At 35.7% G+C, this 26,972-nt stretch overlaps 1 protein-coding gene across 4 annotated transcripts; it reads left to right on the forward strand.

Moving 5' to 3' along the window:
- The first annotated feature begins 447 nt into the window (after window positions 1-447).
- On the forward strand, window positions 448-22,776 carry AP5M1 (adaptor related protein complex 5 subunit mu 1). Of its 4 annotated transcripts, XR_006355033.1 has the most exons (9): window positions 448-578; window positions 5,151-5,790; window positions 8,939-9,166; window positions 12,925-13,064; window positions 14,635-14,720; window positions 14,811-14,929; window positions 15,706-15,853; window positions 17,325-17,421; window positions 20,011-20,031. XR_006355033.1 is itself a non-coding variant. In XM_043989076.1 (8 exons), the coding sequence occupies exons 1-8, from the start codon at window positions 505-507 to the stop codon at window positions 20,091-20,093; spliced, it is 1,218 nt and encodes a 405-aa protein (XP_043845011.1). In that variant the 5' UTR covers window positions 448-504; the 3' UTR covers window positions 20,094-22,776. The 4 variants fall into 4 exon arrangements, 3 of the variants coding, with proteins under 3 accessions (XP_043845011.1, XP_043845009.1, XP_043845010.1); XM_043989076.1 differs by lacking the exon at window positions 15,706-15,853 and having other exon boundaries at window positions 5,151-5,541; window positions 20,011-22,776; XM_043989074.1 differs by lacking the exon at window positions 15,706-15,853 and having other exon boundaries at window positions 20,011-22,775.
- The last annotated feature ends 4,196 nt before the right edge of the window (window positions 22,777-26,972 follow it).

Raw genomic sequence — 26,972 nt, forward strand, 5'->3', positions numbered from 1 at the left:
ACGCCGGAAGTGGAGCTGCGCCCGACGGGGCCGGGGAGGAGTCTTCTGGGGCGGAGGGAGAGGGGGCGGAAGGCGAAGTGAAAACGAAAAGAGGACATCGGAAGGCCCAATGGAAACGGAGTGAACTATGACCCTTCCGGGCCACCATCCCGGAAGTGGAGTGGGGAGGAAGAGGGAGCGAATTTGGTATTTGAGGTTCCCTCTAGGAGTCCCGGCGGATGGGATTTTGCTGGGAGATTTCTCTTGGCCCTGTCATTCCTCCTTCCCTGTGGATATGGCGTGTATTGGCCGACGCGGTCGTACCAGCTTTATTTAGCACCTGTGCCATAGAGGGAGCCTGTTTCCCCGCTGGGCGGGTTCCGTGGGTGACTGGGGACGAGCGGCAACTCCTGGAAAGGCCCTTCAGGGAGGCCCCTGGGATCCCGCCCCTTGGGAAGCTTCCACTCGAGTTTTCTCCTGGCGGTGACCGAGACAGGTGATGAGTTAGTCCATTGGTGTCCAGTCATGGCCCAGCGGGCGATCTGGCTGGTGAGTCACGAACCAGGAACCCCGCATGGTGGGACCGTGAGATTCTCCAGGTAAATGTGAGTGGGCACCCGCAGGGATCGCGATCGCTTAAGAAAACACCTCTTTAGGCTCATTTTGTTCTTGAGGACCGTGCTCCCCAAAGAGGCAACACAGTACAGATCTTTAGGTCCCTGGGGCAAAGGAAAATCAGATTCTGAAGACCTATGTGCGTATCGTATAATTTCACGTCATTGCTACGTATTCTTTCCCTGAACCCCTACAAAATATCAATGCTGCTCCCTTCATTTTAACCTTTTCAGAAAGTTTGTGTTTCAGCGCTTAGCCCGGTGCCTTGCACGTGACAAATACTTAGTGATTATCTTGATAATCAGATGTTTGGTTCGTGGTCTGACGAATGAGTACGGGAAAATAGTGGAATGAAAATCGTGATATATAAAGGAAAAAGTACTAGATATCGAGTCAGTCCGGGTTGAAGTCCCAGTTCCGCTGCTGTGAAAACTTGGACAAGTCAGTGCTTTTCTCTGGGCTTCAGTTTCTTAATCCACAAAATGGGGTACTGACAGCCAGCTGGGAGAGTGCTGGGAGCATCTAAGTGCTCAACCATCATGGACGTATTCATCCCTATGACTGATGATACTGAGATGAAAATTGAAACATTGTTCCTTTGGGGTGAGAATTAACTAGTCGGCTGGTTAAATAGCCAGCAATTTATCCAAGTAAGCATGTGAAAAATGGAAACGATGGAAATGTCAACTTAATCAAAGAAACATTTAGTTGGACGAATATTTCCATCTTTTTCCTTTATGAAAAGCAATAATTAATTCTGCCCTTAGTTTAAGGAACCATAGCAGAGTAGTAGCTCTGAAAGGAGGTTGAGGGTTGATCGAGACTAAATCATTTATAAACCTATTGATCAACATGCATTTATTAAGGACGTGTAACCTGTCAAGCACTGTGTTAGGCACTGGGGCTATAAATACAAAGAATTAAAATTAACCTCTAATCAAAAGGAGTGTATAGTCTATCAGGAAAAGATGTGTTTATAAATGGACATAGAACAAATATAGGCTAAATGCAAAGTAAGGAAGGGGAGCAATAGTAGTTGGGGAAATCAGGAAAGACTTTTGAGGAAGGTTTCACTTGAGCTGTGTCTTAAAGGAAGAGAAGAATTCTAAGAGAAAATTGTGAAATAAAACAGCTTGGTAATGCAGAAATGAAAATGCCTGATATTTGACACAAAGAATGTTGCTTAGTCATTATTTTTCTTTACTGTTACGGGAAAGGGTGGTGGGTTTGGGGTGTTGGGGTGAGTTGGGATCCTTAGAAATTCCTATTTAAAGAATTACACTCTCGCACACAAATTCAGTTAGAATAAAATAGTATTTTATTTAGGCCCTAGAGAAAGGAAACCAGGAGAAAGGTCCATGAACTTTTCTCATGGGGAGATAGCATGGCACAGAGAAGTTGAGATACCTGTCTCCTCGAGCAGGAGAAAGGCAAATACTTTTATAGAGGACCAATGGTGGAGGGACCAGGTGAGGCGATCCTTGGACTGTGGAAAGTTCCCTTATGGGGGGTGATCACCTGAGGGAGGACCATCCCCCCACTGGTGGTGGTTGGGGGAAGTTGGACAAAGGCGACTCCCATCTCCATCCCTCCAGCTCCACAAAGGTAGCAGCCACACCCAATGGACTTATCTCTCTTGCTTCCAGGTTTGTCTTCTGCAGGAGATGGTCTTCTCTGCTGGCCAGTTTACCTAACCCCATAACATTTATTAACTTTACACCCTAAATAAGTTTAGGTTTTAATTTTCTGTTAAGGTTGTTTTGATTTGGAGTCAGAGGATCCTCAGGTCAAATCCCAGTGCTGTCATTTACTACCTCTGTGATCTTAGACTAGTTATATTATTAATATTACTCTCTAGATCTCAGTTTCCTCATCTGTAAAAGAGAGTCAGGGGCAGCTAGGTGGCACAAGTGAATAGAGCATCAGCCCTGAAGTCAAGAGGACCCGAGTTCACATCTGGCCTTAAACACTTGACACTTACTAGCTTACTTACTTACTTACTTACTTACTTACTTACCCTGGGTAAGTCATTGCCCAGAAAAAAAAATAGATAGATAGATAGATTCTTTAGTTCTGTATATATGAAAAATCATGAGCTAAATACCCTCAGAACGGATGATTCCCTAAATATGACTGATGCACTGTCTCTGTGAACCTATCATTTCTGATTTTAATTGAGGATGCTTTTGGAAGTGAAATGTTTCAAATTAAAAGATTGGTTCTAAAGAAAAGAAAATTCTCCAATAATGGTGATTTCTCTGAACACTCAGCACCTTAACTATCAGTTAATCTGGATCACTTAACCCCAATTGGGTCACCAAAAAAAAAGAGAGAGAGAGAGAGAGAGAGAGAGTCAGACCTCTAAGGTCTCTTCCAGTTCTAAATATGTGGTCATATGAAAAGCGAAAATTTAAATAATTCATATTAGTAAGGTAAATAGGATGGGTTTTAAAGTTTCTGTCTTCATTTTTTTTTAATTCAAAAGAGAAATTTGTTAGTGATTGGGTGAATTTTTCTTCACCCATTTATATTGAAAGTCAGACAGTCATTGGTAGAGTTTTGTGAGACAAATGATTCTTACCCTAGCAAACTACCCTTCTTATAGCACAAGCTGATTTAGTGCCTTTTAAGGCTTTGGGATAAGTAAATTAAAGTTAGGGCAGCAGTACCAGGCCTGCAGTCAGGAAGACACATCTTCTTGAGTTCAAATCTGGCCTCAGACACTTACTAGCTATGTGACCCTGGGCAAGTCATTTGACCCTGTTTGCCTCAGTTTCCTTGTCTGTAAAATGAGCAGGAGAAAGAAATGGCAAACTACTCCAGCATTTTTGCCAAGGAAACCCCATGGCATGCAACAGTAGGCATGCAGTAGTCTTCATGTTGCTCTCCCTGTTTAAGTTTTTCCCTACTTCATCTTCCACTTGGATTTCTTTTGTTGTTGTTATTAAACATATTTCCACATCAGTCATGTTGTGAAAGAAGATTCAGAATAAAAGGGAAAAACCACATTCCACTTGGATTTTGAAGTGATTTTTCTAAAGTATATTTCTGACTATTTCACCCCTTTGTTCAATGTGCTCCAGTGCATTCCTGTGCATATCCTCTGTATATCACTTAAAGGGCAGCTAGGTGGCATAGTGGATATAGAGTGCTAGTCTTGGAGTCAGGAACACACATCTTACAGATTTCAAATGTGCCCTCAGCTGTGTAATCCTGAGCAAATCACTTAACTCTGTTTGCCTCAGTTTCTTTATCTGTAGAATGTGCTGGAGAAGAAAATGGCAAAATGCTTCACTGTCTTTGCTAAGAAAACCCCAGATGGGGTAATGAAGAGTCAGACACAACTAAGTAACAACAACAAATCAAGGTTGGCCCTGGGTCATATCTGTCTCATAGCAGTCCCATTGTCCTTCAGCCTATCTTGTAGAGTAAAAACCACTAGATTTAGAATAGAAGTTGAGATTCAAATTCTATTATTATTTTTGGTCATAACTTCATTTCTCTGAGCTTCTGTTTCTATAAAGTGAAGGTATTGCACAAGATTATCTCAGAGGCTTCTTTCAACTCTGACATTTTCAGCCTGTTCTAAGGAAAGCCTAAGAATCCACCTGAAATGCCTAAGTTGAGCCTAGAATTGATTTGATTAACCAGTCAGTCAATTAGCATTTATTAAATACTTACTACATAGCAGGTACTATGCTAACAGCTGGATGTAAAAAGAGAGGTAACAGACAGTTCCTGCCCTCAAGGAACTCACAATCTAATGGATTTTTACCCTATAGTCGGTCATAGAATTTTAGAACTGAAAAGGACATTTAAGAACCCCTAATTCAACCCATTTATTTTCTAGTTAAAAGTGCTGAGGCCTAGGGAAATTAAAAGTCATACTTAACATCATTAAGTTAGATAATGATTACAATATTTGAGACTAGTCTGTACTCTCATAGATGGTAGCAGAAAACTTTTAAAACTAAGAATATATAATATTTTAGAATATGTGAAAGGTAAAAGTATTTTATATATCCCCAAAAGAATGCATTAGTGATATGTCTGGCATTGCCTATAAGGTATGAAAGTCATAAAGAAGCTGTGTCCTTCGGGGGGGGGTGTGTGTGTGTGTGTGTGTGTGTGTGTGTGTGTGTGTGTGAGAGAGAGAGAGAGAGAGAGAGAGAGAGAGAGAGAGAGAGAGAGAGAGAGAGGCGGGGGAGAGGGGTAGAGAGAGGGAGAGAAAATTTGAAGAATCTAGTTTAATTTGTAACAGCAATCTCCTCAGTCTTCTACTTTTAAATCTACCCAGTGAATTCAAAAGTTTGAACTCTATATACAGCTGAGTCAAATCTCTTCCATTTCTACAACAGTAAAACTATCATAAAGAAAACAAACTTGCTCAAATTTTCAGTTTTTTAAATGACAACTCATCCTGTGAGAAAATAAATAAAACATAAAGGAGAGAGAAGGAGTGTGTCAGGAAGTTAGCAATGTTTTTCTGTTACTTCTATTTTGACTGTGAATAGACAGGATCAGGAATAACATAAGCTTTTCTTTCCTTAATGCAGAAGGTATCCCACTGTTGAAAAACGAGCCAAAACCTTCAATGGATCAAGTTATGTGCCTCTACCAGAAGATGAATCCTTCTGCAAAGCTCTGCTTTTTGAACTCAGGTTATTAGACGATGATAAGGACTTTGTGGAGAGCCGAGATAGCTGTTCACGAATCAGCAAAGCTTCAGTCTATGGACTTCCAATAGGAGGAAGAGAACTGTGGCCTGTTCTTGCCCTTCAGAAGAATGGCTTGATTTACGTTAGTGTTCCACTAGTTGAGCAAACTTTGTCTCCTTACCCACCACTCATTAGCATTAGTGGAATTTCACAAGCCTTTGATCTACTTTTTGGATTGATTGATTTTCTCGACTCTGGGCCCAAGACTGAAGCTGATATAAGTACGAAAGTGAGCCAACTACCTGATTTGCTCTTGCATGTTTGTCCATTTGGCACTTTGTTGGATGTCAACTTTTTATTAGATAATTTTAGTAATCTTTCAATAAATCAAAGCCCAAAACAACCAGCATGGAAAGCCAGTACTTACAAAGGAAAGCCACAAGTTGCTGTTTCTATCACTGAAAAAGTTAAATCCATGCAGTATGATAAGCGGGATGTAGCAGATATGTGGCAGGTCTATGGAACTATAACATGTAAGGTGAGACTTTCTGGTGCATATTCAGTGGTTCTATTTTACATATATTGAGAAAAGTAAAAGTATTTTACTTTGGTAAATGCAGTATTACAACTTAAATTTTTTCTTAAATGGTATGTCAGAGTGGTATGAACTATTAATTTTATCACTAATGATGAACAAATCATGTCATCTTTTTCCACCTGTGTTTCTTATATAAATTAAGGACCTTTGACTAAGTGACTTCTAAGGTCCCTACAATCTTTAACACTCAATGATTCTATTACATGCCCCACCAATTTTCCAGTAGATTTTCTAGGAGGTAAAATGGACTAATCTCTAAATTGGTACCTAAAGTCATTAAAAGGTCTTTTTTTCCTATTTTGTTTTGCTTCAAATGAACCATTAAGTAATAATCACTCCTACTGGAATCCTATTTAAGGTGAAAGATTATGAAAAGGCGATAGCGATGTTAATATAAATGCCAGCTTTTAAAGACCATGTCAGAAATCCCTATAAATAAAATACCTATAAGTAAACATTTTGTAGCTGTTTTTAAATAACAGTACTTTTAGATTGTTTCATTCTCAGAAATCTTCCTTCAGTCTTTATGCTTTAAATCTAGACATTGATATATAATTTATTTTAATAATATATAGCTATCAAATATTACTGACAACATATTAATGTGATAAGATACAATGCTATGGTCATTAGACATTTCACTTTTTGGTTCCTTAAAGGAACTCACTATTTAAAGCAATCTTATTTTGAAATTTTTTGTAAAATAAACATTTTGCTCCCTTCCCCACCCCCAAAAGAAAAAGAAACCTACCACACAAAATATATCTTTAGAACGTAGTAAAAAGGGATAAAGTGCCAAGAGATTTGGGAATATAGGCTTGGCCCTACCACAACCTGACTTTGAGTGAGTCACTTATTTAGGCTGTCTCTAAGGTCCTTTCCTTAATTCTTTTTTTAAAATAAATTTATTTATTTATTTGTTTGTTTGTTTGTTTGTTTAATGGTTTCCCCTAGTTACATGTAAAAAAAAATTTTTTTCACACTGATTTTTTTTTTTTTTTTGCGGGGCAATGGGGGTTAAGTGACTTGTCCAGGGTCACACAGTTAGTACATATCAAGTATCTGAGGCTGGATTTGAACTCGGGTATTCCTGAATCCAGGGCCGGTGCTTTATCCACTGTGCCACCTAGCTGCCCCTCACATTGATGTTTTAAAACTTTGTGTTCCAAATTTTCTTCTTCCCTCCCTAATAAATCAAGCAATTCAATATAAATTATACATGTGCAGTAATGCAAAACATCTCCACATTAGTCAGGTTGTGAAAGAAAATGGACAAAATAACTTTAGAAAGAGGAACTAACAAAAAAAAATTATACTTCAATCTGTATTCAGATACCATTAGTTCTTTCTCTGTAAATGAATTGTATTTTTCATAAGCCCTTCTGATAGCATCCTGCTCATCATTTCTTTTACAGTTACTATTGCTAACTGTGTTACCCTCCATCCCCTAATCTGCCCTTCCTTCCTTCACCTCTCCCAGTCTTATCCCCTTCCCCTCCCACTTTCCCACAGGGCAAGATATCCTTTCCCTAATTCTAAATACTGATGACTATATACAAATATATAGATATAGATAAACACACACACACATACAATGCACATACACATATATGAGAGAGAGAGCCCTTAAAATGAGATGCACTTATATCTTACAAGGTGTAATTCCCCACCCCTGTCCCCTTTTTGTGGGGGAGGGAGCATGTCTAGAGCATTGATTTTATCAAGGGTTAAAAATTGCCTCTATCCATGCAGATCGGCAAAGCTTCTGCATTGTATAGGCTTAGAAGGTTCTGTAGAACTTGAGAGGTGAAGCCTGTGTTTACATAATATGTGTCAGGGTAACTCTTTCAGACTCCGGGGTTGTTCCTCTTATCAGTTATATGATACTACATCTCTGAAGTGTATTGCTTTGTTGTAAATTGCAAATGATCTAGTTATGGAAGTGAATATAGTAGCTAATATGAGGAGTTATATGAGGAAACATTAGTGTCATTTCCTTCATCACTAAGAATGTGAACAACTGAATTACATGGGCATGGACTTAATTCTTCTATTTCTTTTCTTAAGTGTAGCTAATCAGTGGCACTTGATTGTTAAAGAATTAGAATAAATTAAGGGAGAGAAAAGAGAAACAGTGTAGGTAACAAATAGATAGCCACTTTCAGGGCCAGGAAGACCTGGGTTCAAATTCTACTTCTAACATAACTGAGGGTGTGAATTTGACCAAGTCACTTAACCTGTAGTGCCCTCAGCAACTCTCTAAGACTCTGAAGTGCAGAGGAGGTGCCAACCTATATTGGGAAGTTTCCTAAACCAGTAAAGTCACAGATCCAGTCGCCATATCCTTCAGGGTAAAAAACACGTGTTTTCACTGTTGTGTACAAGCCCACCTCAAATTTACTTTCATTTCTAAATACATGATAATCATCAGAAAGCATTTATGAAGGCCCTTTTTATGCATGGTGCTGTGCGTGATGCAGAGAAAATTGCTCATAGAGCTGTTTTCTGCTTGCTAAGTACTTATGACCAAAAATAAACACATTGATGTGAACACCCACACAGGGTATTTAGACAGTAGAATGAACATTTTAAAAAACATATGTATATGTATATATGCATGTGTGTGTATGTACATATCTCAAGGATAAATACATTTTAGGGGCAAAGGCAAGGGTACGTCATAATATTATGAGTTGATATCAGACAAAGTAGTCATTGTAGTTCCATGCTTAGACTCAATAAAGTAAAGAAAAACAATTAACTCTGGTCCATCTGGAAAGGCTTTATAAAAGTAGAGAAATTGTTTAAATTGGGAGGTCAAAAGACCTGGATTTGAGTCCTACTCTTGACACTTGGACCTCAATTTTCTCATTTGTACAATGGGAATGATGCCTGTAAAGTCTACCTTAGAGGGTTACTGTGATACTCAGATGAGATGGCATATAAAATGTTTATAAAGCATGCATGTAAACATAAAATGTATGTAAAGCACATTGCAAATCCTAAAATGTTATCTAAGTGTCCACTCTTATTGTTATTATCATCTTAGGATCTTGTTAGTAATAATCTTGTTTGTTTGTTTTTCTAGTGTGATTTGGAAGGAGTCATGCCAAATGTTACAGTCAGTTTGAATCTCCCCACCAATGGATCTCCACTTCAAGATATTCTGGTGCATCCTTGTGTGACTTCCCTCGACTCCGCTATTCTTACTTCCAGTAGTGTTGATATAATGGATGATTCTGCATTTAGTGGGCCTTACAAATTTCCATTCACACCTCCTTTAGAGTCATTCCACTTGTGCTATTATACATCTCAGGTAAAAGATGTGTGTGTATGTGTGTCTGTGCGTGTGCACATGTGCTTACACAAAATATGTGGATTAGTGGATAGAGATCTGGTCTCAGAGCCAGGAAAACCCAAGTTCAAGGTCTGCTGTGGACACAACCTGCATAACCCTTGACCAGTTACTTAGGTGCTCTAGGAAATTCTTAAAGACCAGGTGACAGTCTGCATAGATAAAGGGAGTTTTCTATAGGCATAAAATCACAGGCCCGATTTTTTTCTTAAAATCAGTAATCTGTATAGTTTATGGATATTGTTAATAAATAATGCGTGTTTGTTTCAGAGCAGAATTTTCATAAGGCTTTGTAAGATGATAAATGAAAATGAAGGTTTAAAATTTCATTGAGAGTTCTGAATGTTATGAACTTTTACAATACTAAATATTCTAATTTCAAGGTCACCTAGTTGTTTAGAGCAGTGGTCTGTCACACACCCTTATGAGAAAAAAAAACTTTGAACATATACCTCCAGTCTATGTATATATTTATTTACAAATAACATAGATGTAATACTATACTACTATATTATATATGTGGTGCCAAATTCAAATAGAAACAGATCCTTATGGGTCACATATTGACTTAGAATGTCACAAATTAACATTATGTTTTATGTTTTATTATATTTTTATTTGTTTTGTTAAACATTTACCAATTACATTTTAATCTTGTTTAAGCCACATTCAGGAGTTTGGCAGAGTTTGATACCCCTCTTGTAAAACATGTCCCCAATGTAAAAAATATATAGATATAGATATATAGACATATACACATATATGAAATTTTTAAAAATATATAAATAAATTAAGATAAAAGATAAAATAAACAGTATTTTAAAATATTTTATTATAAAACCCCTTTTTGCTCTCACAAATAATATTTCTGATTTTTGTTGTTCAGTTGTATCCAACTCTTTGACACACCCCCCCCCCCATTTGGGGTTTTCATGGCTGAGATAATAGAGTGGTTTGTCATTTCCTTCTTCGGTTTATTTTACAGAGGAGGAAACTGAGGCAAATAGGGTTAAGGGACTTGCCAGGGTCATACAGCTATTAAGTGTCAGAGGCCAGATTTGAACCCAGGAAGATAAGTTTTCCTGACTCCAGGCCTGGTACTCTGTCTACTGCACCATTTAGCTGCCTGCCCTATATGACTAATTAGACTTGATTATTTTTTAAATTTTGGCTTAACCCTTTGTGATAACATAGTTCTGAGCTCTGGTGCTAAATCCATTCAATCCCAGTAGTTGATTTTAATGACTGGTCTAAGTTAAAAAGACACCTCATAAAACACGTGTAGAAACAATTGAAAAGAAGTACGTCATTGGCTACCCTTAAGAAATCTTGAGAATCATTTGTTGAAATCCTACTAGTAAATTTGTTTTCCCTGATGTCAGTCATTTGTTCTTTCAGATTAATTAAAAGGTGTTGCATTAATTTAAACAAATATACTCGAAATCCACTGATATTCTTCATTTGGAAGATTTTGAAAGATGTTAGGAAATTCCTTTCCAAGGTTTTTAAGTATATAAATACAAATTTTTTGTGGGTGACATTTCTGGAACAAAACTTTATTTTTTAGATGTTTTGCTAATCTTGATGACTTTATACTACCCTAGACTAATATCTCAAGGTAAACCATTCACTTAGGGTGGGGTTCATTGTTAATATATAATATAAATACATATAAATATATAATATGTAAATCCATATTAATATATAAGTCCATATTTCAGATAATCTTGATAATTGTGGAATTTTTTTTTTTTTGCCAACAGCTTGACAGAACCAATTAGATCTTTATTGTCTTTACCTTGTAACCAAGTAAGACCTAGGAATAGAAGCATTAGCTATGCCATATTTTTGTTATTCATTTATGCTCACATTATTAATATTATCTTCATGGTTAGTTTACAGGAATTTTGTTTTGTTTTGTTTTTGTGTTTTGTTTTGTTTTTAGTGAGGCAATTGGGGTTAAGGGACTTGCCCAGGGTCACACAGCTAGTAAGTGTTAAGTGTCTGAGGCCGGATTTGAACTCAGGTACTCTTGACTCCAGAGCCGGTGCTCTATCCACTGTGCCACCTAGCTGCCCCATACAGGAATTTTTTAAGCCACTTTTCCATTTTGTGAGGGATAGTTTAGCTAAAACTAGATAATATAATCTGTAAATCCACTTAACCAAGCACATGTAAACTATGATGTATGACAATATCCTGAAAGTGAACAAAAGGGTATCACTGTCAACCCTGCCATGTTGTAAAACTTCCTCATGCTGTTCCTATATAACAGGTAACCTTAATTCCTTATTTAAAATAATAATAAACACAAATGAAAGTTCTGTTATTTTCTTCATGGTCCCAATCTTGGAGACCATTGTGGGCTGCTTCACTTGATTCATGGTCCTATACTGTATGTCTAACCCTAAGCAATGACATCTCATTATAATTTTATTATGATTATTAAGGTGAGAGGTTTCTTAGGAAAGAACACTAGAAATGTATTTAACGGATATTCTGCATAAGATATTGTGCTAGATACTGAGGATAGAAAAAGATAGGTGTAAGACATAGACCAGTCAGTGCAAGTGGCGAAGTAACTCAGAGCAAATACCCTGTTCATTAGTATAATAACCATATTCAATGCCTTCAGCAAGGATGAACATGGCATCAAGGTCAGCTACCAAAATGATGGCAAATTGTGATTTTTCATTTGCATTTGATTGTGCATTCAATGCAGCTTCTAAAGCTGAGATGCAACAACATACGGATCAATTCTCTGCTATTTGTGCTAATTTTGGCCTAACAATTAACACCAAGAAAACAGAGGTTCTCCACCAGCCAGCACCACACCATTCATATGTGGAACCATCAAGTTACAGCAAATGGCGAAATTTTGAATACTGTGGATGAGTTCACTCACCTTGGTGGTATACTTTCTAGGGATATCCCCTTAGATAATGAGGTTGATGCATGCATTGCCAAAGCTAGATCAGTGTTTGGGAGGCTCTGAAAGAAAGTGTGGGAGATAAGAGGGATTACACCAAAACTGAAGGTCTACAGACCCTCATTGTTGTATGCCTGTGAAACCGGGATAGTATACCAGCGCCATGCCAGAAAACTGAATCACTTCCAATTAAATTGGCTTAGGAAGATTCAGAAGATCACCTGGCAGGATAAGATACCAGACACCGAGGGCCTTTCTTGAGCTAAACTACCCTGAATTCAAACTGTAGTGTAGAGAGTCTTAACTCCAATGGGCTGGCCACATTGTTTGAGTGCCAAACATTTGCTTGCCTAAAAGACTATTTTACAGAGAACTCAAACAAAGAAGGTGCTCACATGGTGGTCAGAAAAAGTGATACAAGGACACTCTGAAGAACTTTGGAATTCATTGCATGTCATGCAAGATGCTGGCAAAGGACCACCTAGCATGATGTTCCTGCATCAAAGAAGGTGCTGAGCTCTATGAGCAAAACAATTCTGCAATTCTGCAGCAGCTTAAAAAAAAGTGAGATATCCAAATTTAGAGACCTCTCCACTCCAAATGTTTATATAGACTATTTGTGCTTGACCTGTGGTAGAGCCTTCCAAGCTCATATTAGTATGATCAGCCACAGTTAGATATACCTTGACGCCAACATAGTGATGTCACTTTGGTCCTCTCTGAGAATAGACAACAACCATGAACCATGACAGTACTATAATTAACGGGTGGGTTTAATGTTTGTTTTTAGGTGCCTGTCCCACCAATTTTGGGATTTTACCAACTGAAGGAAGAAGATTCACAGTTAAAAATAACCGTCCATTTAAAACTTCATGAAAGTGTGAAAAATTGCTTTGAGTACTGTGAAGCTCATATACCTTTTTATAACAGGTAGGAATAATTTAGTGACATGGTTTCTCCATTTTTTTCAGTGTTCTCTTTAAATAATGTTTGTTTAAGCAAGTAAGGATTTTCATGCTAATCTAATAATGTTCGTTTGTAAACTATAATTATAAAATCACAGATTTTGAGAGTTGGAAGTGACTCCAGCAGCCCCTACTATAACATACCCGATGGATATTCATTCAATCTCTGAAGACCCCAAAACGGGGCAACCCACCCCCTATCCAAGGTGCCCATTCCACTGTTAGTCACTTCTCATTGATAGGAAGTTTTACCTCTTTGCCCCTACTCCTAGTTCTGCCCAATGGAGTCAAACAGAACAAGTCTTAATTCCTCCTTTGCAGAATTGCAAAGACAGCTGTTTTATCAGCCCCCACCCCCACCCCTACCCCCATGTCTTCTCTTCTTCAGACTAAACATCCATAGTTCCTTTAGCTCATCCTCACATGTCATGGATCCAAGGCCCTTCACCATCCTCCTCACTGCCCTCCTTTGGATGCTCTCCAGCCTATCAATATCTTTATAAGCCGTGGCTCTCAGAAATGGACCCAATACTCCAATTGAGGTTTCACAGGAGTAGAGTACAGTGAGACTCTCATATCCCAATGGCCCTCTTAATGCTGCCAGTGGTATTAGCTTTTGTAACACCTATCCCTTACACTGACTCATACTGGACTTAAGTCCACTAAGCTACCCAGATCTTTCTTAGAACAGCCACTCTATAATCACGTCTTCCACATCTAATGATTGCAAAGTTGATCTTTTTGTACTCAAATGTAAGATTTTATATTTATCTCTATTGGATGTCATCTTGCTAGATTCAGTTCACTGTTCTAGGCTTTTGGATCCCAACTTTCTTATCCAAGTGTATTATCTATCACTAGTGGTTTTGTGTCATCTTCAAATTTGATAGAAATGCCAAGTATACCTTTGTCTAAATCACTGATAAAAAAATGGTAAACAGCACAAAATCACATTTTTAGCTTCAGTTTATGTCTGTAATTTTCCTGATTGTGAATGCCAATCATTAATAAATATAAGCTGTAGCAGACTCCTGTTTCCAGAGAGTGCTCTGTCTTCTAGTAATTACTCTATCTTATATACATGTCTGGCCTTGCTGTCAACTAACCATCTGGTGAATTAAGCTGATTAGGTTTCAGGGTTACTTCCTTACTGTTTTCTATTTTTAAATTTGTTCTGAAATGTAATTCTTCTCAAAATGACCTAACTGAATAGAGTCAAATCATCATTTTCATTGTCCATATTTCTTTTTTTGATCATTTCTGTCTGTATACTTCTTTGGTTTTTGAGTTGTTAAGGAAATAAAGTCTCATAGAAACTAAGTAAACTGCTCAATGCCACAAAGGTAATGAAGGAACCAGAATTCAAATCGAGGTCCTCTAACTCAAAACTCAGATTGTACTTCATTTGGAAGCCAAACAAAGTAGAAATTGGAGCTTGTGTTAAGTATAAGTATCAAATTTTTTTTGCATGTTTTTGTAAACTTTATATATAGCTTTATTTACATGATAACTTTTTAAAAACTTTGTATTTTCAGAGGCCCAATCACCCATTTGGAATACAAAGTTAGTTTTGGCCAAATAGAAGTATTACGAGAGAAAAGCTTATTAATCTGGGTTATAGGTGAGTTGCTTTTTTCTTCTTTTTCCTCCTTTGTCTATTGCAGGTGCCTATTAATCTGGAATTGTTGGTTGATGATATTTCTATTTTCAGGGCAAAAGTTCCCCAAATCACTGGAAATTAATCTTTCTGGGACTGTGAATTTTAGTACTATGGGTCATCAGAAGCAACCAGTTGACACTATTTGCATTGGGGGTACAGCATATGTAAAAGTAAGTTATTGAATATATTTGAGTGAGTAAGCTACATTAAAAACCTGTCCTCTAAACAAGAAAGACATAAAAGGAAAAACTAAGAAATTAAAAGCAAAAAGATTATCAGACAGCACAATAGCTATGGAGATAATATACATGGATGGGGCAATCTAATAGCAAAAAAGGGGAGCTCATTATATAAGGAGACAAAAAAAATTAGGATAGATATGCACTTTAGGTACAAATATTTCTGTACACCTTATATAGGAATTTTCCTAGGGATACCCAATATAGTTCAGATACAGAATTTAGAGACAAACATTCCCAGATACATTAGTATAATCACTACCAACCATAAGGGGTAGCTAGGTGGTACAATGGATAAAGTGCCAGGCCTGAAGTCAGGAAGACTCATCTTTGTGAGTTCAAATTTTGGCCTCAGACATTTACTAGATGTGTTACCTTGGACAAGTCATTTAACCCTGTTTGCCTTGGTTTCCTCATCTATGAAATAAGCTGAAGATGGAAATGGCAAACCACTCTAGTGTCTTTGCCAAGAAAACCCCAAATGGAGTCACAGAGTCAGACATGACTGAAATGACTGAATAAACAACAAACCATAAGACGGTTCTGCAGTTTAGCAGCAAATAGCTTCACATAATATGCTACCTGCTGGAGCACAGTATGATGAATGATGATTCTTATAAGGACATCATAAAAAAATATGTTTAATGATATTTAATATACTGTTTCTTCCTTTACAGCATCTCTCTTGTACTTCCTTCTCCTTCTAGTCACATAGCCATCATCCTAGGATAGACCCCCATCACCTCTCACCTAAGCTATGACAGGGGCCTTCTAGAAGATTGACATCCCTGCCTCTTGTCTCATTTGACTCCAGTCCATCCTCCACTTAACGTTCAAAATATTTTTCCATATGAGGTATAGAAGATATTCCTAAAGCATCGTACTAATGATTTAGCCCAGTCTCTGGCACATAGTAATACTTAATAAATGTTTGATGACTAATCTTGTGATTTTCCCTACTCAGGAAACTCCAAGGGGTCCCCTTTACCTCCAGGGTCAAATATCAAGTCCTTTGTTTGGTATTTAAGGCTTTTAACAAGCTGCCCTGGATTGCTTTCCCTCCTCACCTCTTAGTTATTCTGACTTCCTTCAAGACTCAGCACTAATCACACCTTCTACAGAATTCCCTCCTCCCCCAACTGCCTTCCCCCAATAGTTTCTTTCATATACTCTGTATATATCTTCTATGTAGTTTTGTATGTGTATATACATATACATCTGTACATGTATACATACATATATATGTGTGTGCGTATGTATATGTATATGTGTACGTATATATATATATATATATATATATGTTTTTCTACCATTGAAATGTAAGCTTCTTGAGGGTAGGAACTCTTTTTTTTTTTGCCTTTGCATACCCCACACATGGCACGGTGCCTAGTATTTATTATGTGCTTAATAAATGCTTGCTGACTGACACTCCATTATGGCATTGAAGTGACCGTGTATCCTCAGAAGCTATACCTTCAAAGGACAAAGGTCTAATAAGTCTTAGGTAGCTGATAAAGCTTGAATATGGGCCCAGTACTAGACCATATGTCTATTTAGAGGCATCTGGTGGAGCACTAGATAGAGTACTGTGCCTGGAGTCAGTGAGACCCGAGTTCAGAAGTAGCCTCTGACACTTTCTGACTGTGTGACCCTGGGCAAGTAACAACATTTTTTTGCCTCTGTTTCCTCAGTTGTAAAATGGGGATAACAAAAACACCCACCTCCCAGTTGTTATGAGGATCAAATGAGAGAATGTAGAATCAAATGTAGAAGGTCTTTGTAAAAGACTTAAGTGCTACAAACATGCTTATTCCCTTCCCTCTACACCCCCCACCCTACCCCACCCCTTTCACCTGTCATCTCTGGAATAACCTAGCTAAGTTGAAGCGTTTAATCACTAGGAGGTTGGCCAACAAGGTCATAGACTTTATTTGGCCACATCAACATGTGAAAGGTTTGCAATCAGTGTTGGAGAGAGCATCCATACCTTTGACACTGGATTTGAAGTATACAACGTTTAAAAAGAGCAGCCGTTTTAAACTCATTTTTGAATCTGTCTGTATTATCCTTCACTTTCACTGTATGACCAGCCACCTCCCTTTTTCAACCATATGGTTCCACTTCTTGCACTGAATTAGAAATATGTTAGCCTACTTGCACTTGCACTCATCATCAATATTTACACTATATTTTGGTTTTAGTATTTGTGATTTTTATGTTGTGAAATATGTGAGATAAACCCACTGAAATTATAAGTAAAGGAACTATGTGACATTGTGGACTAAATGAATGATCTGTATTTAGATACATTTTTATTTTCTCCCAGCTTTATTTTAGGATCCCAGATTACACACTCACTGGGTGTTATGCAGATCAACATTCAGTTCAAGTGTTTGCATCAGGAAAACCTAAAATAACTACATGTAAGTTTCCTAGTTTTTAACTGAACTGAAGAAAGTTTAACAAAAATTTCATAATGAGTAAGATTTCATATATTATGATGCAGTCCAATTATATTAAATGTTGATGGTTTTGAGTACCTTCCTAGGACACTTCTCTTCTTGTCCAGCCCATCACAGTCTGATCTCTCTGCTTCTGATGGCTTACAAAGCTACTCACTGAAACTGGACTTGTAAAAGGGGAGGAGCCAAGATAGGTTTGAATTGAATTGAATAGGACTGAAAACTAGATTTCTTTTCTTCTTGTAAATAGAGTTTTTTTTAACAAATAATTGCTACTGTGATAATGTAACTGTGTAATAATGGGGTTTTTTTACCTTTAAGAAAATATTTTGGCTAATCAGTATTTACCAAACACCTACTATATCAGGCAAATGCTATACATAATTTATAATCACAAAGCAACTTGTCAACAAATTTTAAATGATGTACAGCTTAAATACTGAAATTACATAGAATTAAGAGGTAGTGACTTGAATTCAGTTAAACAAAATGTATATAATTTACACATTTTGAAAGAAAAGATTTTTTAAAAAAATTTTTTCATGTGTTATCTTAAGCTGGTAGAAATCCTGGGGTGGCAGGGGAAGGGAATGAGTAAAGGCAGTGAGATCATTGCTTGAGAGGTCTAAGGGAGATTCCTGGATCAGAATTTTTAAAATCCCAAAAAACTATATGGTGATGACAACAGGGAATTGGGCACTGCATAAACAAGAGTTATTTGGTTAGCTCTGCTTTCTTTCTATATTATCTCCGTCATTTCTTAAAGATTACTTCCTCCATCTCTTAAAATCTCTGGTTTGTTTCAAGATACAATTTAAGTGGGGCAGCTAGGTGGTGTAGTGGATAAAGCACCGGCCCTGGATGCAGGAGGACCTGAGTTCAAATTAGGCCTCAGACACTTGACACTTACTAGCTGTGTGACCCTGGGCAAGTCACTTAACTCCAATTGCCACACACACACACACACACACACACACACACACAAAGATACAATTTAAGTACTACAACAAATCCTTTCCTAACCCCCAAGCTGCTAGTGCCTCCCTCCTCAAAATTATCTTTAATTCATTTTGTGTATTATATATGTACACCTTGTCACTCCCCTTAGATTGGAAACTCCTGGAAGGCAGAGACTGTCTTTTGCCTATTTTTATGTTTCCAGTGCTTAGCACAGTGCCTGCACACAGTAAGCATTTAGTAAATGTTCGTTGAATTGAATTGTTTGACTTTTGTCTTTGTATAGCCAGCACACATAGTAAGCCTTTAGTAAATACTTGTTGGTTGGTTGATTTCAGCGAATGTTGACCTCTAACTATGCTAGAATTTTTGTATCTTGTTAGAGATAAGTCATAGATTCTAAGAAAAACTACTGTGGAAGGCTTTGGTGACAAATGCTGACAAACAGTATTTAAGATTGCATAGCTCTTGAAACTGAAATGGTTCTAATTGACTCCATGTCTAAAACATTTCAGGCGTTCACTGTTAAATAATGGAAATATATAGGAAAATAATTTTCAGACATGTATCCTGATATTAAGTGACCAGTTTAACACACCCCTGCCATAATATTAAAGTAAACGGAGCTAATTTTAAATGGTCCATCAAGTACAGACCAGTTTCCTTCCACTATTAATTTCTAAACACTTGCCATAATAGTAATAATTATTACTCATTCTTTGGCCATTGTGAGCTATAACCATATTAGAATATTCAAACATTACTACAACATGTTAAAAAAAAGAAAAAAAAGAAAAAAAAGTTACAACATGTTTAGGAGAGCAATACTCTTTTTTTTTTCCCAGGGCAATGGGGGTTAAGTGACTTGCCCAGGGTCACACAGCTAGTAAGTGTCAAGTGTCTGAGGCTGGATTTGAACTCAGGTACTCCTGAATCCAGGGCCAGTGCTTTATCCACTGTGCCACCTAGCTGCCAGCAATACTCTTTTTAAAGTGTTCTAAACTATAGTATTCTATAGTTAGAAGTAATAAAGAAAAGTGTTTATGAGTTACACTGGCTTAATAAAAGCTGCAAGATTGAATTTTGCAAATATAGAAGGATGAAATTTAAATTTTACTAGGGATCCTGTGATGGGTAACTTTGTAAGTAGTCAAGAGAGATTATTTTAGCTGTCATGTTTTAAGAGAACAAGAAGGTATCAAGGTCAAAATAAGGGATATTAATCAAGAAGTTGCAGTAGCAAAAACAGAAACTGATTCAAGTATAAGGATTTTGCTCTAAGGATAAGGGGTTAGAAGAAAACTTGCTAAGGAAAATGATAGGATTTGGCATAGGAAGTTTAAAGAATATTTGAATGATACTTTGTATTATAAACTAAAAACAAGCAGATTAATCAGTGAGTATTAAAATTTGTTAAAGCTTCTGAAATATTGCAATGGTAGCATCTTGACGCATTGATAAATGAAATTAGTAAGATATACATGAATATTGTTTAAATTATTTTCAAATGCTGTAGGTATCATTTTTAAAGTCAGAATAAAACAATTTGTGCTTAAAAAACATTTATAACATTGTCTCTTATTTTCCTTTTAGACCGGGAATTGATTTCATCTGATTACTACATCTGGAATTCCAAAGCCCCTGCACCAGTAGCATATAGATCATTATTTCTGTAATCTGTAATTTTTTTAAAAGGAAAATTTAAGTCATATTAACATAGTTACAATAAAATTACCATCTTTTACTTTTTAACGTGTACATTTCTCTTCAGTGGGAATGAATCATGGATCAATTTCTTTTTTTAAATGGTAATGTTTTAAAAGAAAACATTTTAAAAGCTCATTTTCTACTCTGTTGTCTTTTCATGGTTTCCTTGAAAAAGATAAAGCACACAATGGAAAAGAATATGGTTTAATGGAAAGAGCCTTGGATTCGAAGCCAGAGTACAAGGGTACAGATCCCAACCCTGCTACCAGTAGGACCTTAGGCAAGTCACTTAATCTCTCCCTGGCCTCAGTTTTCTCCTTTGTAAAATAAGGAAGTTGGACTCTATTGTCTGTAATAGTGATTTTTTTTTTTTAGGCTGTGTATTTCAGCATCTTGCACAGGGTGAGCCCCTCAGTCAGTGTAAGCTGATGTTGGTAGTAGTGGCTGCATTAGAAACAATAGCTCTCTTGGATGTGGAGTCTTATAAAAGAAGGAGATGGTTTTAATGTAAAATTGTTAATGTTAGTCAGAACTTTCCTCCTTATAAGAAACTGCATAATTCAGTTGAAGATGTTTATCTTTGTTCTCTGACTCCTTTTAAAGTGTACTCATTGATCTTCCATAATTAAGTTTTTTCTGCAGAATGATATTGAGTATGTTAAAGGGCAATAAAAACCCCACTCTATAAGAAAGGCTTGATGACTTGCTGCTTTTCTGTCTTAATTTTTTAGAGATGTATTTGAATATATGTTGCTTTTATGCTTGAATTGCATTCAAGAATTCAGTGATTAATAAATTCATGTAAAAAACCATACTTTGTATAGAAAGTAGTTACCATTTCAGTTACATATAGTGTATTATCTTTATCTCCTTTTCTCTGATTTCCATGATATCTTTTCTTTTTTTCATAATCCATCCAATCTTGCTGTTCTTTCCACCATTGTTCTTTCTCTATTCTTTGTTATCTTTTTTCTCAATAACTAATAAATAGTAATGCTGACTTTAGCTGATAAGAATTTAGTTTGAATCTCTCAAGCCTAAGTATTTTTTCATGTTTGTGTCTTTAAAACTAAATGTCACAAACAGAATACTCCTTTAGAAAATGACTAAATACTGATGACAAATACTTTTATGATACTTTGCTTTTTAAGATTCTAATAAGAAAAATATTGCATAAATCTACTTGCTCTTTTAAAGAAGAGCAATAGAATGACTCGAGGGTAGCCTGGAACCTCAAGATTTGAAATAACTGATTCTTCATTATTATCAATGATACTAACCCATTATTAATGACAACTGGCCTTTTTAGAAGGGAAAAAAACCTTTTTATACAGTAAGGTTGAACTCTCTTATGCTGTAGGAACTACAGTGTAGTGCACTACCAACTAAATATCAGCATCAAAAACTAAACCATCTGGAAGGCTTTACTGGTTTTCAGCCAACCACCTAATTTTACATAAGTTGAGCAAAGTACTATGAGTTAAGTATGAGATTCATAGTGGTTAGTGGGAAATTTTAATGTGATCGATCTCTTTTTAGAAAACTTTAAAGAGAAGCCATGATTCTCTAATTTGAAACCAATTCTAGAAACCTGAAGATATAAAGAAATATGAAAATTATGGGGGGAAGGAAATGTGATACCATCAGTTGCCTTTCAGAACACTACAGAACTAAAACCAATTCCTATTTTCATCCCATTGAGATCAGCTGGGTACACTGTGATACGTTTGATTTTGTCTAGAAACTTGTCACTTCAGGATAATTTCTGAAGACAAAGTCTATTTCCCATTTTGTAGGTAACCTGTTTAATGTTTTCCCTGTGTCTGGGAACTCCTTAGTGTAATTAGCGACCTTTGAACTCCACAACTAATCCTGAGCTATTTTGTATTCCTTACTCATCTTTAAGGCTGGACCTTTCTTTTCTTTAGAGTCCCTTCCACAATTAAAGAAGAAACAGCTGCATTTCAAAGGGATTCCGATTCTAGAAGCTTAATCGTGATTGACATGTTCTTATTCTAAGCTATAAGACGCTCTAAGAGTCCTTTCTTGGGTTAAAACTTCAATCATTTTCTAAAAAATTATCTCAATATGGATTTTATTCATTTTCTTTGATAACCATTCTTTGCATTTTTTTAAAACTTGAAAGATGCTTTGGATTTCCAATGAATACAAGAATTGCTTTCAATGAAAGACTGAATCATATTGGAGCTAGTCTAGATGGAAAAGTAACTAAATTACTTTTAGTGTCAAAATATGATTATGAAATCTGATGTCTGCTATATAGTTAGCTTCTTCATGGTGCCTAACAGGTAATGAAGGTATAAAACTTCTAGAGAATGACCATTAGAAAAAAATATTTATGACATTAATAATTTAACTTGTCCTTTTAATCTCAAAATTTTATATTTTTAAATTTCTGAAGCTAATACATATGCTTCAACCTTGGGTTGATGATTGCATCAACTAATGTATCTTTTGGTCTTTCAATATCTGACATGAATGAATATTTTCTTCACCTGTTGTAAACATTGTCAGAGAACTTTATGAGAGTTATTTCTAGATAATGGCTGTTGCTCTAAGTATTATAATTCCATTATTATAGATTCCAGACTGCATTAAAATGTCAAACCTGTGTATAATAGTTGTGATTTCCTATGTTATCAAATAATATTAAAATTTCAAAGCAAGTTTAAAACTTCTCTTTTAAAAAAAAATTAAAGATCTCAAAGCACTTTATAGGCATCCATAGAACCTCACCTTTTAGGGGTAAGGTAGATAAGAAGAATGATCATGAGGAACTCCAGGGACTGCTGCCAGAACACAACAGTTGTTTCTAAGACAAAGGTCAAAAAGGGGGTGTTAATAAACAATCCTCAGGTTTAAGGGACTTTTTTAAGGATTACATCTTAAATTCCAACAAATCAGATTTAGGAGTTACTACTGAAAGTGAAATTGATCCATCCCTCATCCAAACTTTGCAATACTTTCCTGTTCTGACATCATTTAGATAGTTAGCTGTATTATCAGATTAGAAACCATTGTACAGGGTTGCTGAAAGGAAAAGGAGGCAAAAAGCTAAACATGGGATGAATTCTGAACCTTTTAACCTGGCTGAAGTACGTGGTCCCTGTTATGCAAATACCTTCAATCCTCTGCTAAGTTCGGTGGAAATAATTTTCTTGAATGACAGGTTTATTCAGCAAGGATTCAGTTGGTGATTAATCCCCCTTTGATCTAGGGTATTTCACTTAACTACCAGTTACCTCATTCTGACAAAGTGCAACTGAGATTAGGGAGATCACTAGACCACTACCAGGGTGTGCGTTTATTCTTCATAACCTTTTAAAGCAAGGGCCAAGAATGCAATTTATTTTCCGTATTTGAAGTTGTAAAGTCCTGTCTACTAAGTTGGAAAGTCAATTGAATACCAAATGAAGTTTATTTCTTACTCAATGGAATAAACATTTCCCTTTGCTGGAAGTGTAAGTTTTTTAAAAAGATATTCCAAATACAATTTAAAATGTTGTTTTACATATACACATGAAGAGTGGGGACACCTAGGAATCAAAGGAATGAACCATTACTTTAGATGAGGAAAATGCTTCTGTTTAGAAAAGTTGCACTATGTCATTTCTTGTATATTAGTAACGTGGTATGTTGGAAGGAGATGTAGCTTGGAAGGAAATATTTATAGTATGAAATTACCTACCTTAATATTTACTGGATTTTATTTTATCTTGGGGGAGGAGAAAGGGGAAGTTTTCCCCAAGCTACATGTCCATCATCAAGAAGGATTACATAAATTGAGCATATAAACAAGGCAATACATTTTAGAAAGAAGAAAATGCTTCTAAAAAGTCAACTCTTCTACAAATTCTTTCCTTTAGTTTTCTGTAAAACACAGGTCTTCCCTTTGATAAATAATTTGGCTTCTCCAACTTTATTCATATTCATTTGGAATTATTTTATATTCCAGAATATTGGGAGAACTTTCTTGATAAATATAAAACAACTTCTTTTTTCTTAAAAATAATAACCAATTCATTATTTATAATATAAAATTCTTATTTTTCAGAGGATGTCTTCCCAAAATATAATCACTATCCTAACTCTAGCTAATTTCCATTTTAAAGTATTAAACTTTTTTAAAGTTAGCATGAATTTTTTTTGTTACTCAAAAGTCAATGATTAATGGTTAATAATTCTTAATTACATTACATTTAAACTTTAAATGTATCATCATTTACTAATGATCTTTTTACCAGTTTGTTGTATAGAATGTTGGATATTTAGAAATGTTCATTATTTTGTGTATTTTTTTCTTTCAATAAGTCAATTATTATGCACTATAGACACTCTGTTAACATTCTAGGAAGATACAAAGAAAGGCAAAAGATAGTCCCCACTTTATTACATGTTTTTATTTGGCAAATTGAATTTTCCCATCTCCTCTCTAAAGTTTAATTGATAAACTAGTATGGGTATATGCTCCCTGACATAGAATTAAAGGTTTAAAAAAGCCTTGTTAATATACATCATTACATGTATATATTTAAAAGGTTTTAAAAATGTTTTCAAGAATGTATTCCATGGCTTTAAATTTTAATTATAAGATGTTCTATTCTCTAACTGCTGTATGTTTGAAAACACCCAAAGTATCTACAATACCTATTGATAGGCTATTTTAATTCAACAGAGAGCATTTATATGTAAGAGATCAAGTACCCACATTTATGTCATTTCAGAGAAGTGAAGGAACTAAATATTTTAAAGTTAAGGATTTCATTTCCTTAATTGAACTGCCAAAAATGCCAGGGTGCCAATCCATATTGAGATTTCAAACTTCTTAAATGAAACCATCACTAATCAAATTACTATAGTCATACAATTTGGATTTTATTAAATCAACTGACAATTTTAGCTTGGCTTAAAAATGTTCACCAGCTGTTTCTACTCACTAATGTCATGTCTGTGAGCAATTGCAGTGAGTAGCAATAGCCAAGAGAAATAGACTTCCAGAGGTATTTCAGTTCTTACTGCCCTTATAACGATATTGCTTTTATGCCTAACTTTCTTTCAAATGCTAAACCAGTAGGCCCTGTCTAATCTACATGATTGAATTATGCCATGTTTTTAATGTGCGATGCATATCCACATACAGATTAGGGAAGAGGTGCTTCAGATGAAGACCCCCCTTAATGAATTTTCCTTCATATGTAGGTCATGGAATATTTTCTAGAGGGTGACCTATTTAAAACAACCCCATTTTCAAAGTCAAATTGCATGAAATCCAACATTCTATGTAGTTTCCCCTGGAGAATTGAAATGCTTGACATATTTTTAATAATAGTCATTTAAAATAATATATATTCAATAAGAATATTACGATTCTTAGGGCAAAAAAAAAAGCCCTTTTTCCTGCAAAGAACATTTCTGCCCTCTGGTGGTTATAAGGAAAATAGCTGAAGACAAGACTCCGACTACATTTCTATTTTCATATAATTGCATAACTATGTTACTGCCATTTTAAAGGAAGGTTTGATCCAGGTTATTTATAGACATCTCTATTGCTTTACTGAGGAATTATGTGGGTGTTTCTGGTTTAGTATATCATTTAATGAGAACAATCGTAGCATCATTTAGCTTTGCACACCAAGAGAAAGCTTCACTAAAACAAGCCTTTTAAAAATTGGATCTGGGAAGAAATACATCAAAATTTTTTTCCACACGTAGGAGAAAGAAAATATCGGGCAATTTTGAATATTATTGGGGATGTAAAGAACAATGGGATAAGTTATTGCAGGATATATATTTTCCTTTAGGTCTTAAAGTACTTTTCAAAATACTATAAAATTTCCTTTTTTAACATTTACCTAGAATATGAATTAACTGTCCAGCATCCTATTCCCTGCAGAATATGCACTGTCCCTAAATTAAGAAAATAAAAATTGTCTTTGTGTTTAAAATCAAACTTTGATCAACTTTTTATATTTAAAAAAAGTCATGATCGCATAAATAATGATTTGTCATTGTTGGTGGCATGAACCAAATAATTAGAAATATTGTTTTACTCTTTCAAAGGGAACAACAAAGCTGTCTTCAGAAATACCATTTGTTCATTTTAATGTTTTCTTACTTCCTCAGCAGGTGTAGCTGAGGTGCAATGTATCTGTTTCTGGAGTGGTTTGCTTTTGTTTTTAATTTGAAACTATAGAACTACATAGGTTGCTGGTGGCATTTTTGATTCAATTAATTTTACCAAGGGAACTGCCAAGAAACTAAATATGACCAGAACAAGAGAAATTACTGGACCAAATTAATAGAAATAGATCTTTTTTCAAGCTCCGTAATGATCCCGATCACCAACCTTGAAAAGCAAATTAGAACAAGCAAATTGCTGTCGAAAAATTCTTTCAGCACTATGATATTGCTACTTAGCTTGCCGTTGCTCAGTCAGAGGTTTCGGGGGAAAAACATTAACAAAGAGAACGTTAAAGCTAACATTTACATCTATTTATTCAAGTGTTCAAAGAATATTAGCTGCTGTCTCAAGTCAGGCTACAATCCAGTATAGCATTGATCAAAATGACTCATACACAATTGGTTTATAAAACCAAATGTAACTCAATGTCTTCTTGCTTTTATTAATTAAAAAATCATTAAGGCTTATTTTTAAATTTCATTTTAAAAGGATTTTAGTTTTTGGAAATATGTTTCCAATGAGAAAAAATATATATCCTTTAGCTTAAAAAACCTCCTCTCCAAACAAAACAAAACATTCAAATGAAAATTCCTTCCAAGAGCTTTATGTAACTTTCATTATGGGAATTGGAATGCAAAGGAAATAA

This window comes from Dromiciops gliroides, chromosome 2 (genome assembly GCF_019393635.1).
Source record: "Dromiciops gliroides isolate mDroGli1 chromosome 2, mDroGli1.pri, whole genome shotgun sequence".
NCBI lineage: Eukaryota > Metazoa > Chordata > Mammalia > Microbiotheria > Microbiotheriidae > Dromiciops > Dromiciops gliroides.